The 15,353-nt window shown below is 37.2% G+C and overlaps 1 protein-coding gene across 1 annotated transcript in view; it reads right to left on the bottom strand.

The window, feature by feature from the left end:
- The window catches only part of DIAPH1 (diaphanous related formin 1), a 71,111-nt gene that overhangs the window by 15,141 nt on the left and 40,617 nt on the right, over positions 1-15,353 (bottom strand). Inside the window, exons 18-25 of the mRNA XM_044664524.1 lie at positions 12,649-12,747; positions 10,926-11,020; positions 4,203-4,304; positions 3,621-3,860; positions 3,358-3,487; positions 2,402-2,526; positions 2,003-2,167; positions 1,769-1,904 (exon numbers count right to left, since the gene is read on the bottom strand). Of these exons, the coding sequence (XP_044520459.1) occupies positions 1,769-1,904; positions 2,003-2,167; positions 2,402-2,526; positions 3,358-3,487; positions 3,621-3,860; positions 4,203-4,304; positions 10,926-11,020; positions 12,649-12,747 (1,092 nt within the window). The remainder of the gene's footprint in view (positions 1-1,768; positions 1,905-2,002; positions 2,168-2,401; positions 2,527-3,357; positions 3,488-3,620; positions 3,861-4,202; positions 4,305-10,925; positions 11,021-12,648; positions 12,748-15,353) is intronic.

Here is a 15,353-nt window from a genome sequence, read left to right as displayed (position 1 = left end):
GGAAGGAAGGGGTAGAGAGAGAATGAGGGAGAGAGGGAGAGAGGAGAGAAGAAAGAAAGGGGAGAGAGAGAAAAGGAGAGGAGAAGAGAGGGAAAGAGAAGAAGAGGGAGAAGAAAAAGAGGAGAAAGAGAAAACAGAGACAGAGTAGAGAGACAAAGATATGGGAGAGAGGGAAGAAAGAGGAGAGACAGAGGGACAAAGAGAAAGAGATGGAGGAAAGAAGAAAGAGGAAGGAGAGAAGAAAGAGGAGAGAGAAAGAGATAGAGAGAGACAAAGCACAGAGACAGAAAGAGGGAGGAGAGAGAAGGGGAGGGAAAGGGAGTAGTGAGGAGAAGAAAGAGCAGAAAGAGAAAGAGCAGAAAAAAAGAGAGGAAGAGAGAGGGAAGGAGGGAGAGAGGAAAGAAGAAAGAGGAGACAGACAGACAGGGAGGTAGGAGGGAAGAGAGAAAGGGAGGGAGTAAGATGAGAGGAGAAGAAGAGAAAGAGAAAGAGAAAGACAGAGACATACAGACAGAGAGAGAAACAGAGAGAGAATGAGGGAGAGGGAGAGGAGAAAAGAGAAAGGGATTGGGGGGAGGGGCAGAAGAGAGGGAGAGAAGGAGAGAGGAGAAGAAAAAGAAGAGAAAGACAGAGACAGAGAGACACAGAGAGAGGGAGGGAAGGAGGGAGAGAGAAGAGAGGAGAAAAAAGAGAGATAAAGAGAAGGAGGAGAGACAGAGAGGGGAGGCAGGAGAGAGGGAGAGGGAGAAGAGAAGAAGAAAGAGAGGAGAGAAAAACAGAGACAGAGCAGAGAGACAGAGAGAGGGAGGAGAGAGGAGAGAAGAAAGAGGAGAGGGAAAGAAAGACAAAGAGACAGACAGACAGAGAGACTGCACAGAGAGAATGAGGGAGAGGAAGAGGAAAAAGATAGAAAAGAGAGACAAAGTGGGAGAGAGAGGGAGAGAAAAAGGGGGAGGGAGAGAGAAAGAAAAAAGAGGAGAGAAAGAGAAGCAAAGAGAGACAGAGAGGAAGGGGGGAGAGAGGGAGAGGAAGAGGAGAAGAAGAAAGAGAGGAGAGAAAAAGACTTAGAGCAGAGAGACAGAGAAAGGGAGGAGAGGAGAGAAGAAAGGAGAGAGGGAAAGACAAAGAGAGAGAATGAGGGAGAGGGAGAAGAGAGACCGAATGGGGGAGGTGGGAGACAGAGACAAAGATGGAGAGAGAGAAAGAAAGAGAGGGAGAGAAGGAGAATAGAGAAGAGAGAGATAGATATAGGAAAGAGAGAGAAAGTGTGTGTTATGGTTTGCAAACCCACACTCTGCAACTGTTCCCAAGCCATGATAATGAGGACGGTTAGGGATAGAGAGAGTTAGGAATGAGGGGAGGGATAGTATTGCTTCTATAAAAGAACTGGCAGGGCCTATCTTAGAGATAATGCAAATAGAGTTTTATAGGGTATGAGAGGAGGCCAGAAGAGCTCTGAATAGGCAGAAAAGAGGAGTGTGTTATACAGTGACACTAAGGTCACCTAATAACAAGAGAATATGAAAGGGAGGAGGTTGTGTGAGTAAGAAGATAAAATGTAAAAGAAAAAAAAAAGAGGGGACAAAATTAGAAGCTAGCAGAGGAAACTAGAGCAGAATAACATTGATCTGAGGAACTATGCCATAGACTCAGCCAATAAAGAGTCTAGCTCAGAAATTAGTTATTTTCTCTGCCCAAATTTCAACTTCTTTTGAATGTTCCTCATTGTTTCACCCCCCCTCCCCCAATTCCTTGTTTTCCATCATACCTGCATTCATATCTATCAGCTGCTCTCTCTTCTGCTGCTTCTCTAATCGTTCTTTTTCCGCCTTTTCTTTGGCTAGCTTTGCTCGGCGCATCTTTTCCTCTGTCTCTCGTCGCTTTTGGTTCTCCTTGACTGCTTGCTATGAGTGAAAAATGTAATAATTAAGTAAACTGAGCTAGATTCTGGGAGAAATACCCCTTGGGTGTCTTGGTTTTGGGGCAAAGATTGCTAGCTTACCAGAAACATATTCCTGAAATTGTTTAAGTCCATAAAGAATTCTTCCACAGTTATTTTCTTAGGGTCAAAGAGGAAGTAATCACCCAGTTCCTTAAAGAGGGTTTCCATGTTAGAGTGCATCATCCGAAGCTTGTTATATTGTTCCTGGGCATCCTTTACAAAGCTGTGAGATCAAGAAGTAAAGGACCAAGACCAAGATTCTAATAATACTGCATCTTTAAATCCATCTTCAACTAACAAACACACTCAGAGTGGGTTTCACATAAATTCATCACCTATTAGACTCGAAAGAGATCTCACCAAAATGTGTTCTATGCTCCTACTGCTGAGCCCCATGCCTATCCTCCCTTTCCCCACCCCTTTGAGTGTTCCCCCTCTTCACATTTCTTGAAAGGATATGGTCATTTTTTCCACAAACTTGTCTTTTTCATCAGTGGCAGCTGGAAAATTCTGAACATCTCTTTCTACATCTGAAATCTGCTTCTTCATTTGATCCAGGTTCTTCTGTAAATTCTCTGCTGAGACTGAATGAGACAGATGGGGCAACACTGAATTTATACCTTCAAAGAATAGTGAACCCTGAAAGGATCTTAGCCTAGGGCAACAACCCTTTGAGCCAGTGTTTCCACTTCCTAATTGCTTAGGGTACTTGATTACATTCAGTTTAGCAGTTCTTAATATTTCACATGACAGAGCTTTCAATTGCTCTCTAAAGCATGCAAGTCTTATCTCTCCATTAAGACTGTAAACCTCTTGATGACTAGAATAATGTCATGAATTTAAGTGGCAAACCCCAATACCTACAGTGCTAGCAAAATCAGAAATCATCAATAAATACTTGCTTAACTGAATAAACTGAGCTCCTGCTCCCTAGGCCCCTGTGATCTTGGCCCTAGGCCTCTTAGAGAAATGGAGTTTAGGAATAAGCGTCTTGCGTAGAAATCTATAGCTGGGTCAAGTGTGGCCTGTGTAATAGATGGGATTCCTTCTACTTGCAGAGAAAATGAATAGTAGAAGGCTACATTATCTCTGCCTTCTTCCTAGGTCAAGATGTCTTAACATTTGTCAAGAACGGCTATGCTTTCTGAATGGGAAACCCAAGAAAGCTGAGATCTCAAACTAAAAACAAATGCCTTTCCTCCAGGTGACTTTCTTTTCATTGTGCTGCTAAATAGTCTCCTCAATTTTACATAAAGAAGTCCCTCTCTAATTTATATTTTCACTATGGACTCATGTTCCTTAGACTCAAATTTATACATTAGCTTGAGATTTAATGCACTCTGCAATCAAATCTCTACTTCCCTCCCTAAACAGGTACTTGCCAGTCCCCAATGCCACCTTAAGTCTGTCCTCACCTCTGCTGGCCTTCTCTACATGGGTTAACTCATCGGGGAACTTGAGCACATCAGGGTAGTTGTTTTCACACAATTCAGCCAAGAAATGCAGCAGTGTCATCTTCTGATCAGTAGATTTGGTGTCACGAAGCTGAGAATGATAATGTCTGTGAGCAGTGGATGGATGAGATAAAAAACAGCCTCGGAAGGTTGTAGCCCCTACTATTTGGCCCAAAGGGCTAGAAAACTTGCACTGGGCTCTCTGTTCTAACTCTCATTCTCACCTTGCAGAGGAAGCTAATGTTGAAGCCAAAGGCACCAGCATTCCTGGAGCCAGCATTCATGAAGTTGCCCACAAGCAGGGTTATTTCCAGGAGGCTAGAAAAGCTCTCACTCTTTCGTACCTCTTCACAAGCAGCTGTTACAGAAACAATCTCAGGCTTGATATTTTCTACCTGCTCATTGAACTGCAGTTTGAAGAGTATAGCATTGAGTCGGGGTCGAAGGCGAGGTACTGCACCCATCTGGTAGGAAGAACAAAGGGACTATAACTATAGCATGACCAGTTAGAGAAACAGTAGCAGGGAGGAGGCAGGGGTAGGGAAGCAGACTGCAGACACTGGTCAGGAACAGAATCCCAAAGTGGGTTAAGGAATAAAATACTAAGTCCAAGTTTAATACAGAGGAAGGCTAAAAGGGGGTGGGAGTGAAGGCTAAAAAGGAGGTGAGGTGGGAGTGAAGTAGTCACTCACAATGGATATGAGTATGGGTGGAGATAGATTAGATAGCTAGATAGATCGACAGACAGACAAAAAGCCTCTCCCCCTCGTGGGGTGGGGTAAGGAGCTCATTGATTTAGATCTCACCACTACACCAAACTGTTCTGACTCAGCCAAATCATCATATTCATCCTTTAGTTCAGACAGCATCTTTAGCTGCTCTGGTTCTGGCATCTGCTTAATGAGATTCTGGGGGGGAAAAAAAAAAGAAAAAAAAAGAGAAGGCAAGAGAGAGGAGGGAAGGGAGAAATGTTTAGTCTGTCTCATATGCTGAGCATTATCTCTTAAAATGTCCTATTGATCCCATTCAATGGCCAAGGATTGATGTGAAGGAAAACTAGAGGGCAGATTGCCTGCCTAATGAAAGTGCCAACTCAAAAACAAAAAAACAAAACAAAACAAAAAAAACCACAACCTAGCAATATCCTTTTAAAAATTACCTATCATCAAGTTAAATTTATGCTAAGAATGTAGATAGTTCAACATGAGAAAAAATAATTAGCACAATAAAATGTCAATAATAAAAACAAAAAACCTCAATAACATCAGGTGCATGAAATGTTTAATAAAATACAACATTCATTTATGATAAAAACAGGCATGGTAGTAATTTTTAAAATTACCAGAAACTAAGAACTATCATCATTTATAATGAGTTAGAATGGAAACAGGATGCCCCAACTCATTATCTTTTAAGTTTTATAAATGCTATCAATAGTAAAAAAATTTTTTAAGGAAATTACAATTTTAAATAGCAAAATGGATATGATATGATGACTTACTTAGAAAATCCAAAAGACAACAAAAAATAGCTTCACCAAAAAAGGATTTTAAAAACAGCCATACAAAATTACAAATATTCCTAAATAAAACCAAACCCAGGAAAAATAATAAAATAAATTAATATAATTTTATTTGTTTTACGTTAGGGACAGCTAGGTGGCTCAGTGGATAGAGAGCCAGGCCCGGAGACAGAAAGCCTGGGTTCAAATGTGGCCTCAGATACTCCCTAATGTAGGACCCTGGGCAAGTCATTTAACCCTCACTGTCTAGCTCTTGCCACTTTTCTGCCTTGGAACAGATACATAGTACTAATGAATTAATCTATTTAGCCACATTGTAAGGACCTTTTGCTTATGGAAATAAAAGAACTAAATAGGAAGGTATTTAATGTAGATGTCTGGGAGCCTGTGATTTCATCAGTGTGGATAAGGATCTGGGAGAGGAATGCTCTCTGCTAAAGCAGTTGAAGCTGTTTTCTGTAACTTAAGGAGTTTTACAGGGTTGCTCAAGGTCCTGAGTAGTTAAATGACTTGTCAACAATCAGTCATTATGTCCCAGAGACAGGACTTGAACCTAGTTCTTCCTGGTTCCAAGGCCAGTTCTCTACCTACTGCAAGACACTGCTTCTTCTTTGTTAATATAGAAAAGAAGGAAAAAACCCTCAAATTTAATTAAACCGAATGCCAACCAAAATATCAATTAAACTAGTTAAATTTAGAATTAAAGAGGGAAATTTAAATGGAAGAACAAGATAAAGGATATCAAGGAAAATAAATAAAATAGAAAATGAATTAGTAATACCAAATTTCCAATTATCCTATGAAATGGTAATTTTCAAAACAATCTTATATTGGGTTAAAATAGATCCCTGAAATAGATTAGAAAAAGACTCAATTTACAAAAATACAAAGTGCCCAGATTAGCAGAAGAGGAAATAGACTCCTTAAAAAATTGCACATCAGAAAAAGAAACTGAACAAGCCATCAATGAATTCCCTAAGAAAAAATCCTGAGGGCCAGATGGATTCACAAATGAAGGCTATTAAACATTTAAAGAACAATTAGCCCCAATTGGACACAAACTATTTGGGAAAACAGGCAGAGAAGGAATCCTACCAAATTCTTTTTATGAAATAAATATATTACTGTTACCTAAGCCAGGAAGAACACAGAGAGAAAATTATAGGCCAATTTCAATAATGGATATAGATGAAAAAATTTAAATATGATATTAGCAAGAAGACTACAGCAATATATCACCAGGATCATTCACTATGATCAGGTGGGATTTATACTAGGAATGCAGGGCTGTGGTTTAACATTAGGGCAATTATGAGCGTAACTGACCATATCAATATCCAAACTAACATTATCTCAATAGAAGCAGAAAAAGCCTTGGGGGGGGGGGGAGGGGAAATGTAGCACCCATTCCTATTAAAAACACTAGAAAGCATAGGAATAAATGGGTCATTCCTTAAAATGATAAGTAGTATCTACCTAAAACCTTCAGCAAATATCATCTGCAGTGGGAATAAGTTAGAAGCCTTCCCAATAAGATCAGGGGTGAAGCAAGGATGCCCATTATCACCACTACTATATAATATTGTATTAGAAATGCTAGCAGTAGCAATTAAAAGAAAAAGAAATTAAAGGAATTAAAGTAGGCAATGAGGAAACTAAACTATCACTCTTTGCAGATGATATGATGGTATACTTAAGAGAATTCTAGAGAATCAACTAAAAAACTAGTTGAAATAATCATTAACTTTAGTAAAGTTGCAGGATACAAAATAAATCCACATAAATCATCAGCATTTCTATATATTAACAACAAAGTCCAGCAGCAAGAGTTAGAAAGAGAAGTTCCATCTAAAATTACTCTAAACAATATAAAATATCTGGAAATCTACTTGACAAGGCAAACACAATAAAAAAACACTTCACACAAATAAAGTTAGATCTAAATAATTAGAAAAATATTCATTGCTCATGGATAGGCCAAGCTAATAAAATAAAAATGACAATTCTACCTAAATTAATTTATTTATTCAGTGGCATACCAATCAAACTACCAAATAATTATTTCATAGAACTAGAAAAAATAATAACAAAAGTCATCTGGAAGAACAAAAGATCAAGAATATCAAGGGAACTAATGAAAAAAAAAATGTGAAGGAAGAAGGCCTAGCAGTACCAGATTGCAAACTGTACAAACTGTACTATAAAGCAGCAATCTTCAAAACAATCTGGTACTGGTTAAGAAAAAGAATAGTAGACCAATGGAGTAGATTAAATACACAATATACAGGGTAAATGATCTTGGCAATTTAGTGTTTGATAAACCCAAAGATCTCAGCTTTTGGAATATGAACTCACTATTTAACAAAAACTGCTAGGAAAATCGGAAAACAGTATGGCAGAAACTAGATTTGGACCAATATCTCACATCCTGTATACTGAGATATGGTCAAAATGAATATACAATTTAGATATAAAGAGTGATACCATAACTAAATTAGGGGAACACAGAATAGTTTACCTGGAAGATCTCTGGAGAAGGGAAGAATTTATGACCAAATAAGAGATAGAGAGGATTATTAAATGTAAAATGAGTAATTTTGACTATGTTAAATTAAAAAGGTTTTGTACAAACAAAACTAATGTAACCAAGATTAGAAGGGAAACAACTGGGAAAAAATTTTTTATAACAAATGTCTCTAATTTCTCAAATTTATATGGGAACTAAGTCAATTTTATAAGAATACAAGCCATTCTCCAACTGACAAATGGTCAAAGGAGATGAACAAGCAATTCTCAGATGAAGAAATCAAAACTATCAATAACCATTTGAAAAAATGTTCTAAATCACTCTTGATTAGAGAAATGCAAATTAAAACAACCTGAAAAAAAAAAAACAACCTGAAATACCACTCACACTATCAGATTGGCCAATATGGCAGTAAAGGAAAGTTGGAGGGGATGTGGGAAAATAAGGACACTAATGCATTGTTGGTAGAATGTGAACTGTTCCAAACATTCCAGAGGGCAATTTGGAAGTGTGCCCCAAGTGTTATAAAACTGTGCATACCCTTTGATCCAGTAATAGCACTACTGGGTCTATATTCCAAAGAGGTAATAAAAAAGGGGAAAGGACCTACTTACATGAAAATATTTATAGCAACTCTTTTCATAGTGACAAAGAATTTGAAACTGAGGGGATGTCCATCAATTGGGGAATGGTTGAACAAATTGTGGTACATGTTGGTGATGGAATACTATTATGCTATAAGAAATGATAAGCAAGATTTCAGAAAAAGTTGAAAAAGTTAGGGGGAAGCTGGGTGGCTCCAGTGGATTGAGAGCCAGGCCTAGAGACAGGTTCAGATCTGGCCTCAGACACTTCCTTGCAAACCACGTAACCCCATTGCCTAGCTCTTACCACTCTTCTGCCTTGGAACTAATACACAGTATTGTAAGAAAAGTAAGGGTTAAAAAAAAAAAAAAGGAAAGATCTGCAGAAACTGATAATAGAGTGAAATAAGCAGAAATGGGAGAACATTGCACGGAACAACAATATTGGACAATGATTATCTATGTATCTATCTATTATCTAATGTAAAAACTTGGTTGCTCTCAGCAATGCAATGATCTGGGACAATCCTGAAAGAATTATGCTGGAGAATGCTATCCACCTCCAGAGAAAGAACTGTTAGATTTGTCTTTCGCTTCAGTATATTTATGGTTTTATTTGGGGTTTTGGTTATGTATGTGTGGGCTCTTACAACAATGACCAATAAGGAAATGTGTTTTTCATGATAATAAAGAGAAAAGAAAAGAAAAGAAAAGAAAAGAAAAGAAAAGAAAAGAAAAGAAAAGAAAAGAAAAGAGAAAAGAAGAGAAAAGAAAAGAAGAGAAAAGGAAAGAAGAGAAAAGGAAAGAAGAGAAAAGGAAAGAAAAGAAAGAAAAAGATTCAGAACCAAATGCATATGACTGTCTAGTCCTCAATAAATTCAAGAAACCAAATCACTGGGGAATGAAGTTATTATTCAACAAAAACTGCTAGGAAAAGTGGGTCACAGTTTGGTGAAAAAAAATGATAACAGGTTAGTACCTAACATCATAATTAATTCCAAATGGATAAGTGATTCAACTATAACATGTCACACTATAAAAAATTAGAGTAGCTATAACCATAGCTTGTGCAACTGTGTACAGGAAAAAAAATTTTAATGACACATGATTTAAAGAAAGAATTTGATTCTATGAAAAACAAAAGATTCAGCACAGTTCTAAACACTGCCTTTAGAAGAAGCTGGAAATATATGGACTTGGGAAAGTCTTGCATTAAACTTCCTGATAAAAAAATATGATGTCCTTTGTCTTATTGATGCTGATATTGAGGTCATTACTGAAAGGGGGGGAAAAGAAATATTCCTAGGAACATTATTTGTAATAGCAAAAAGCTGAAAACAGACTTCATGTCCACAATGTCTGGAGAATATTTGAATAAACATTTTTATGTGAATGTATACTGTAATGGAATTTTAATAATACATTTTATTGACTTTCATTTTAAAATCATAGTCATTTCAACCTTACCCCCACTTCCATATTGACCCCTACACATAGTAGAGAGAACACTAAGCTTGGAGTCAGGAAGACCTGAATTCAAATCCAGCCTTAGACACTTAATTAGCTATGTGACCCTGGTCTACCACAATTTCCTAATCTGTAAAATAGGGATACTAACAGCTCATACCTTTCAAGGTCATTGTGGGGATCAAATGAGATAATTATTGTAATGTGTTTAGCACAGTCCCTGGCACATAATAAGTACTATATATGTTAGCTATCATTATCCCCATTTTCCACTAGCTCCACTGCTTTTGGACTTCTCCAGGCCTCTCCATCATGCCCCTAGTAGGTACTACTCCATCTTGGGCACCACTTTTCAGCTTCCTTTTGTGAGCTGTGTTCCCTCACTATATTGTAAGCTCTTTGGGAGCAGTGGATGTTTTTATTTGTATCCCAGCATAGTGTGTAGCACATGGTAGGTGATTAATAAATGTTTATTGACTGACTGAGAGCACTGGGCCTGGTGTTAGGAAGACTTGAATTCAAATAAGCACTCAGAAACTTACTACTTGTGTAATCCTGGGCAAGTTATTGACCCCTCTGCCAGAGTTTCCTCAACTGTAAAATGGGGATAATAATAGCACCTACTTTACAGAGTTATTGTTTAGATCAAATCAGATATATTCGTAAAAAGTTTAGCACAGTGCCTGGCACATAGTAGGTACTTTACAAATGCTTGATTACTCTTTTCCTTCTAACAAAGAAAAACAACTAAGCAAAAACATATGGAAGCAACGGCATCTGATAATGTGTAATTCTTTCCTAGTTGTCATAAGAAGAGGTATATTTCATAATCTGTAATACAGGAACTTCACTGATTTTAAAGTTTTTCATAGTTTGACCTCCTCTTAAGGATTTTAAAATGTAAATGAATACAATAACAATGTTTTTCTCTTGGTTCTGTTTGTTTCTCTTTGCATCAGTTCATATACCTAGTCCCTGATTTCTCTGAATTCCTCAATCAGTTTTTGTGCAGATAACAAATATAAAGAATGCAAAGAAGATAAGTGAAAATTAAAAAAAAAATTAACCAATTTTTTATTTTTTATTTGAACCAATATATAGTGAAGAAAACAGAACCAAAAGAACAATATATATACCCAGGGCCTTCAGCTACATAAAGAAAAACAATTTTAAAGAGCAAATAAAATTAATGTTAGGTATACTGGAATTTTGTTTAAGTTAATAAAAATATGCCCTCTTAACAATTAGAATAATGTACAGATACATGTATAATCACTTTTGTACTGTTTTGGTTTCGCATTTCCTTTTGCTCTTGTTGGCATATTTCAATGCATATTGATCAACATGCATGAAAATAAAATTATTTAAAATAAGAAAAATAAATTCACCAGACCAGGCCTATACAATTAAACTACTTTGTCTTACTCACCTGCACCATAGATTCTGTCAGAACAGCCTCATTCACTTCCAAGATGACAATTTTGATCTCCTGATAGGGCATACGAAAGGAACCCAGGAAGATTGCTGCCAGAAAATGAGAAACAAAATGTTTCTTCCATTCTCTTCCAATCCATTCTCTATCCTGCTGCCAGAGAAATCTTCCTAAAATACTGCTTTGGTCATGTCATGCTCTGCTCAAAAAACCTTTAGTGGTTCCTCGCTGGCTGTAAGATAGAAGTCCAAACTCCTTGTCCTAAAATTTAAAGACTTCCGTGATCTGACCCCAACCAATCTGCTCAGCTTTAGCTACCATCGCTCTGTTATATTAACCTTTCATTCCAGCCAAACCAATCTACTTACTGTCTCCTGAATGTCCTCAGTCCCTTCTTCATCCCTACATGTTTGCTTACATTTGGCTCCTCACTGGGAATACTCTACTTCTTCCTTTCTGCCTTTTAAAATTGTTTTTTTTTCAAGTTCCAGATCGAATCTCGTTTGCCAGATTACATGATCCCACAAAGACCTTTCTCTCTTCACAGCCCTTAATGCCTACATTATTCATCTGGAAATTATATATTACTTGGCAATATCTCTTGTAGAGATATAGGAGGCAAGAGAATGGAAAGAACAATAGCTAGACCCACACTTGGAGAAACTTGGGATCCAATTCTGGAGTCTACATTTACTAGCAGTATGACCATGAATAAATTATGTTCCCTCTCTGAGTTGTGTTTCTTCATCAGCAAAATGAGAAGATTAACACTCACAATCCCTATATCGCACAGGATTATTGTGAGAAAAGTGTTTTGTTAGACAGAGGATATTGTACATATTGGAGTTATGCTGCTTGAGAGAAGGGATTGTTTCATTTTTTGTCTTCACATTCCTAGTTTCTGGCATGATGCTTCAAGTACACTAAGTCCTAATATGTGCTTGTTGAACTGAACTGTTATTTTAATTTTTTCATAAATGAATGTCAGTTCTTTGAAGACAATGATTGCCTCTTCCACTTATGATGCCTTCCACATAGAAAGTGTTCAATGTTTCTTGTTTGAATCCTTGATCAGTTGGAAATTACACATATGCTTATTCCAGTTTTCCATTCACCTTGTTCTCATACATACAAATCAATTTTCATCCTAACCTCCAGGAACACTTTTCCTATTTGCCTGGTAAATTTTCTGTAAAATTTTGTAAGCTTTAAATATTAAATATTTATTCATTTTTATTTATTTAATATTAGATTTTAAAAGTCTGTAAAATTCAGTAAAATTTCTGACCCAAAAGTTCACTTTGGAAGTAGAGTTTTAGCACTAGGATATACCAATCCTAAAGTATTATTTTGGGCTCATCCAGACTAAAATTAAGCAATGTCTCATCCATTTGAAGAAAGTTTTTCTGATACAATGAGAAAGACAAAGGTGTGAAATCAGCAAATAGAAATTCCAAATCCAAAATCACAGCATCTCCAAGACATCAAGGTCTTCAGAGACTACCTAGTCTACCCCTTGCCTGAACAAGAATGTCTTCTACTACATCCCTGACAGGAGATCCTCCAGATTTCAGTCCAAGGTATCTAAAGAAAGGAAGGGAAGCTCCTGAGGCAAGACACTATACTACTGCACCACTTTATTTATTAGGCATAGTTGAAGCCAAATTTCTAGGAATCTATTCTCCTTCATCTTACAAAAGTGGATCACAATTATACTTACAGAGATTTTGGGCTGTCTTTGAATCCAATACCTTCAGCTCTTTTACTTTTTTCTTCTGCACTGACTTTTTTTCTTCTCCACCTTCCTGATCCTTTTTGGCTACGGGAAAGATTAGAAAGGTAGCATTAACAATAAACCAAATTCCATTCCTGAGACGTTTCAACTTACAAAATAGCTCTGAAGCCCTGCAATGATCATTACTGCCCTTATAAGGTAATACTTTGATATAAGAGATTCTTCAGGTGACCACCCAGGGTCTCAATGAGTATGGATGACCCACAGAAAAGGTCCATTTAGTGTCTAAATATCAACTTGTCAATAAAACATAAGGGGAAAGAGTGACTTCTTTGTAAATGCCCTGTACCCCCCCCACCCCCTCCCAGAATGTCCATTTCTAAACACTACTCATCTTTCCATATATGCAGGTCAAATCTCATCTTCTCCAGGAAACTTTCCTTGCCTATTGCTGCCTAAAAGAAACCTTCTCTTTGAATTCCTACTGTACTCATTGTTTGTAACATTAGCTTGGCAATTAAAATGCCACAGTATGATACCTCTTAAATAGCTGTCTTGAAAATTTCTTTTAAACCCTCTCTCTCTCTCTCTCTCTCTCTCTCTCTATATATATATATATATATATATCACTTCTAAATTTAGCAAGTCTATAATTCTTCTATCATTGACTCAATTATAGATTCTACTCCTTCATGGCAGCTTCTGCAGTAAAGCTTTTTATAAGTACCGTAAATACTAACAAAAATAAATGATATTTAGAAGTGTTTTAAGGTTTGCAAAGTGCTTTACATACATTATCTCACAATAACCCTGTGAAGGAAATACTAGAGGAATTATTCTCATTTTACCAATGAAGAAACAGGTTTGGAGAAGATAAACAAAACAAACATCTATTAAATGTCTACCATGTTAAGCATTGGGAATACAAAGAAAGGCAAAAAATAATCTCTGTCCTCAACATGTTCACAGTCCAATGGGGAAGACAACATGCAGACAACTATGTACATATAAGATATAGATGGGAGGGAAGGCACTAATACTGAGGGATGCTTCTCACAGATCAGTCAGAGACTATAGTAAATAGCAAAGAACATCAGCTCTAAATCTAGGCTTTTCCTGTGGACTAATTTATCTCCCGAGTCTCAATTTGCCCAAATTCACATTACTAATTTTAGAGGAAGGATGCAAACCTAGGCCTGTCTTGACTAAAGTCCAGTACCCTTTTCACAGTACTATATTGCCCCTCTTAAAATCTAGGGACCAAGTAACATTCTTTTAAAGTTCTTCTAAAGCAGTGGTTCCCAAACTTTTTTGGCCTACTGCCCCCTTTCCAGAAAAATTACTTAGCCCCCTGGAAATTAAATTTTTTTAAAATTTTAATAGCAATTAATAGGAAAGATAAATGCACCTGTGGCCATCACTGCTCCCCTGGATTGCTGCAGCACCCACCAGGGGGTGGTAGCACCCACTTTGGGAATCACTGTTCTAAAGTTTTATTTGTCTTTTGTAATCACACCATTGTCCCCAAATATCTACTCTGCCCTACAAATATTGCCCCAAAGTTCTCTACTGAGAGGAGGGAGATATGTTTCATCTCTCATTCTCTACAACTGAGATTAGTCATTAGAAATAATTTTAGTTTGGATGCCTTTTAAGGTTATTTTCATTTACCTTGTGGCAATCATATGTACTGTTCTGATTCTGCTTATGTTACTCTGTTTATACAAGCCTTCATATGTTTCTATGAATTGCTCATATCCATATTTTCTTCCTTCCAAACTCTTACTTTCTGTCTTAGTATCAATTCTAAGACAGAAGAATGGAAAGGGTTAGGCAATCAGGGTTAAGTGACTTGCCCAAGGTCATATAGATAGGAAGTGGCTAACACCATATTTGAACTCAGATCCTCCTGACTCCAGGTCTGATGCTCTATCTACTGTGCTACCTCGCTGCCCCTCCATATTTTTTTATAGTATAACAGTATTCCATTATACTAACATATCACGGTTTGTTCAATCACTCCCCAAAACAGAGGATACCAACTTTTTTTTTTTCTGCTACAAAAAAGGCTTCTATGTATATTTCAGCATATCTGGTAATGAACTATTGATTAAAGATAACTAAAGACATGTATGAGAGTACTAGGAAATACATAGGAGAAAGAGCATAAATTTTGCCATTAAGGGAATTGTGGAGAAGGCAAGCACAGATTGTGTTCATGCTCTCTCTCTGCCACTTTGGTGTCCTTGACTTTCTGACAGTCTATAGTTATTCCAGTTTCAGCACCTGTATTTGACCATAATTCCAAAGGAAAAGACAGTGTCCATGTCAGTACAGAGGGGGATATCCACAGCACTGACCCTCTAAGTCACAATTGTTTCTGGAACTAAAAATTAAAAAAGCTGAAAGGTGGTAAAACACTTAAGACAATAGCTTTATCACTGCTTGGATGCCAACTGCCCATTTCCACCAGAGCAGGATGAGCAATCTTGTACAGAGGACTCCTGTCATGCCTCACTAATAATGGCATTAATAGAGGAAAAGCTGAGTATTCTAATTTAAGAAATCATGTGAAGTCTTGAAGGGACAGAAGTCTAGAGATATATGGTGACAACAGTTCAGAGAAGAATTTTATTTGGAAGTGCCTGCCAAAGACTCAAACTGCCTGGGACTCTTCCAGGGCCAGCAGT

The sequence above is a fragment of the Gracilinanus agilis genome, chromosome 2, assembly GCF_016433145.1.
Source record: "Gracilinanus agilis isolate LMUSP501 chromosome 2, AgileGrace, whole genome shotgun sequence".
NCBI classification, from domain to species: Eukaryota; Metazoa; Chordata; class Mammalia; order Didelphimorphia; family Didelphidae; genus Gracilinanus; species Gracilinanus agilis.
Note: the sequence above shows the minus strand (reverse complement) of the source record. Positions and strands in the feature narration are given on the sequence as shown.